At 51.2% G+C, this 4147-nt stretch overlaps 1 protein-coding gene across 1 annotated transcript in view; it reads left to right on the forward strand.

Moving 5' to 3' along the window:
• Window positions 1-3747, forward strand: part of Spry1 (sprouty RTK signaling antagonist 1) — a 4818-nt gene extending 1071 nt beyond the window's left edge. The window contains exon 2 of the mRNA XM_055626168.1: window positions 1691-3747. Within this exon, the coding sequence (XP_055482143.1) occupies window positions 1746-2687 (942 nt within the window). The 5' untranslated portion in view covers window positions 1691-1745 and the 3' untranslated portion in view covers window positions 2688-3747. The remainder of the gene's footprint in view (window positions 1-1690) is intronic.
• Window positions 3748-4147: the final 400 nt, after the last annotated feature.

Raw genomic sequence — 4147 nt, forward strand, 5'->3', positions numbered from 1 at the left:
GAGTGCGGGCGGCAGGTGCGGGCCGGGGCGGGCCGGGCCGGGCGGTCGTCGCGCAGCCCGTGCCGAGCGCGCGGCACCCGATGGCGCTGGGGGGGACCCGGCGGCCGCCTGTGCCCCGGGCGCAGTGCCGCGCGACGCGGGGAGAGGGCGCTGCCTCCTCCCGCCCGCGAGCCGCTTTCATTCATAACTTTCCCCCCCCTCGCCGGACCTGTCGCGCCTCGGTGCCCCTGAGGCCTCGGCGTGGGGCCCAAGCGCCCGGCGGTGCTGCCCGCGCGCTCGGGCTTCAGTCTGGGGCGGCTCCGGGGCGCCTCGGTGCTCCGCCCGAGCGAACTTGCTTGGGAATGCCCTGTAAAAATGCGAATTAAAAGCCGTGCCTGGGGGTTTCATTACTCAAGCCGTTCCCACGTCTTCCTTTCTTGTGGATGAGACTTGGCACGTTTAAAGTCTTCGTTTTGGAGTTTAAAAAAAATTTTTTTTTTTTTAAAATAGATACGGCACAGAAGTAACGATTGGCAGTTTTCCAGTATCGTTTAGGGCTTCGGTACTAAAACGTGCTGTTGTGGATGTGCTTCTCGTGTGCGGAGAAGGTAGAATAAACTAGAGGGGCCTCCAGGAAGCTAACATATATGTAGTCTAGGGACATAAGTTAGCAAACTGCCTCAATCCTTAAGACTCCCCCCACCCCGCCCGGCCCCCCGCTTGGCGCCAGGGAAGTCCAGAGGGTGATTTCTTGAATTAAGGTGCATCTGTGGGTTTGGAAGGCATTTGTGTGAAAAAATATCCTAGATACCTAATTCCCGGAAACGGAAACGTCTGCGTTTGGTCTGTTTTAGGAAGAATATGTTGTAAATTGGAAGTTATTTCTTCTTGACGTGGAAACGTGTTTGTGATATCAGGATATTTATTTTATTGCAAACAGCAGGTCGATTCAGGGCTCATGTAGATGAATAAAAGGAAATGCGGATAATGCAAAAGAGACCAGGGTTCCTGCCCTTGCTTTAAAGGCCTGACACTGCCTAAAAGTTGTTCTTGTGTTGGTGAGTCTTGTTTAAGTTTTAGAGAAAGTTACATCCAGATGGTACATTGAGTTGTTTGTGTGCCAGAGCCGCTGCCTTCTTCGTAGCTTCCTTTGCTCATCTCTCAGATCTGTGATGAGCTAGCTCTTTGGAGAGTCCACGTGAGCCCCGAGTAGCCAGTGTTTTGGAAATTGCCTTGATTAATTTTCTCATTAATCTGAAGCTCCTAACAGCATACAAACGGCCAAGAGGCCACAGCACCAAAGCCATTCTTAATCTTTAAAAAGTAGCTGACATTTTCCTTACGTGAACTGCCAGTGAACTATCAGTGAACTCTAAGAACAGTTCCAGAGCACACACGGAATGCTCCCTCTGAAGGCATATTTCATTTTAATTATTTGTTAGGTTTGCAAACAGGAAGACATGACTTCCTCTGCTTTTTAGATGCCGGAGAGCAACTTCCAATTTTTACGGCATGAGGTCTTTTGCCTTCTTCCTGTGATGTGGTCCTCTACAGTCTTTTTGGGAGTTGGACGCCAGCCAGGATGCCGCATCATTGAAATCAGTTGAGGAGGGAGGTCATTACCAAATGGCTTGGGAACTTTGTTGCTTGAAAGGAGCCCCTCTCCCCAAAATGCTTTCCCTGCCTTATTTTCTCTCTCGCTCTTCTTTAGGATTTCCGATGCATGCCAGGTTTCGGCTGACTGCCGGAATTGGAGACCACCCCACATGGATTCCCCAAGTCAGCGTGGCAGCCACACTTCCCTGGTGGTGGCCCAGCCCCCGGCTCTGGAAGGCCGGCAGAGATTAGACTGTGACAGGGACACTCAGCCTGCTACCATTCTGTCCCTAGACCAGATCAAAGCCATCCGAGGCAGCAATGAATACACAGAGGGGCCTTCGGTAGCGAGAAGACCGCCCCCTCGAACTGCACCAAGACCCGAAAAGCAGGAAAGGACTCATGAAATCATACCAGCCAATGTGAATAGCAGCTACGAGCACCGACCTGCCGGCCACTTGGGCAACGCCAGGGGCTCGGTGCTGAGCAGGTCCACCAGCACCGGAAGCGCAGCCAGCTCAGGGAGCAGCAGCAGTGCGTCCTCCGAGCAGGGCCTATTAGGAAGGTCTCCGCCCACCAGGCCCATCCCGGGTCATAGGTCAGATAGGGTCATCCGGACTCAACCCAAGCAGCTGCTGGCGGATGACTTGAAGGGCTCCTTGAAAGAGGACCCCACCCAGCACAAGTTCATCTGCGAACAGTGTGGCAAGTGCAAGTGCGGGGAGTGCACGGCCCCCCGGGCCCTGCCCTCCTGCCTGGCCTGCGACCGGCAGTGCCTCTGCTCCGCGGAGAGCATGGTGGAGTACGGGACCTGCATGTGCCTGGTGAAGGGCATTTTCTACCACTGCTCCAACGACGACGACGGGGGCTCTTACTCGGATAACCCGTGCTCCTGTTCACAGTCCCACTGCTGCTCCAGATACCTGTGCATGGGAGCGCTGTCCCTGTGCCTGCCCTGTCTGCTCTGCTATCCCCCTGCCAAGGGCTGCCTGAAGCTGTGCAGGGGCTGTTACGACTGGACCCACCGCCCCGGCTGCAGGTGTAGAAACTCCAACACTGTCTACTGTAAGCTGGAGAGCTGCCCCTCCAGGGCTCAGGGCAAGCTGTCATGACTTCTGGAGGTGGGTGGACCTCCTGAATGTCGCCCAGCTTGGGAACTGTGGCTGTTGAGAGATGCGGTATGAGAGGCAGATTTTTCTTCTCTGTCTTGGATGACCCCCAGTAGGAGTGGACCGAGAAACTGCGCCCAGCTCGTTCTCACCCCACCTCGAGGGTTCTGGGAGCCTCTGTGTGCTGCGTCAGCCTTCCAGCTGCGTCCGAGAAGATGTACGCATGCCCAGACTTGGCTGAGAGCTGTTTGGGGTCGGGTACTGTGGGATCATGGACTTGATTTGGTTTTTTAAAAAAGTAACCATGTAAGTGCTTAAATAAGCTATATATTAATCTGCCTCCGATGAGAGCTATTTTAGCGTCCTCCTCCCAGGCGAATGAGAGGATCTGCTCGGTAGGGCGCACTTACCCCCGCACCCACTCGCTGCCCTCCCCTTCCGGCCCTCGGCATTCTCCTCAGTGCGCTGTGGAGATGGCAGGGGGTCCTCCCCGCCCCACTCCTTTGGCATAGTTCTGGATTCACTGTGCAGTGTTGGTGTTCATCAGAGATGTTCTTGGCTAAACCTCCTTGTTCCTCCTCCAGCACCTGGTATCTGTGAAGGGCCTCCCTTCACATCCCCACTTCACTGAAGGCACTTGGTAGCTGTAGTTGAAGTTCCTGTTCCACCCTCCCCTGGGTGTCTCCCCGCTCCCAAAGGTGGTGCCCTTGGCTCCTGACTGGCCCTTTGACTCCTAACAGCTGAGTAGCTCCAGTCCTAGCTGTGTTGTCATTGCCTTAACCACAGATTGTGGTGCTTTTTTTGTATATTTTATGTATAAATCACAAAGTTGAATCCTGGCTATTTTTAAGACAAAAGTTTGTTAAACTTTTTTATTGTAAAGAATATTTATTATGCGAATCTCTATTATTTTATGATATTTATTGCAAAAGACTGTTGAAATGTACTCATGTCTGAATATAACATATCACTACTTCATGAGAAACAAGGTGGCGCAAAGAAAGTCCATAAAGTACATATATGTTAACTACAATGCAGAAAATATATTAATTCATGAAACCGGCTCTTGACTTCATCTTTTTTTTTTTTTTTTTAGCCTGTACTCTTGTGGAATTATTATTTGATTTAACCTTTTCATGCTTTAAGTGACAAAGTGCAGGCACAGGTGACTTCAAGTTTTAAATGGAATGTTTCTTGGAAGGTGCTTTAGTCAAAATTTTATGGGCTGGATTGTCTCATGAAATAACCAAGTGGGTTACTTTGTAAAGCGAAGCTGTTTTATGTTCCCGCTTTGTTAGTATGAGTTTTATGCATGTCATAGGTATCTTGAAATGAGGCAGAACTGTGTTTTTAAAAGCATTTATCTTCACTCCATGCTTGTCCAGAGGTTAGTCTTGAACAGTGGGACTTAAAATGATTTAGTAAGGTAAACATGCTAGGGACCGTTGGAACTGCCACCTTAA

This window comes from Psammomys obesus, unplaced genomic scaffold (genome assembly GCF_907164565.1).
Source record: "Psammomys obesus unplaced genomic scaffold, mPsaObe1.curated_primary_1811, whole genome shotgun sequence".
Taxonomy (NCBI): Eukaryota; Metazoa; Chordata; class Mammalia; order Rodentia; family Muridae; genus Psammomys; species Psammomys obesus.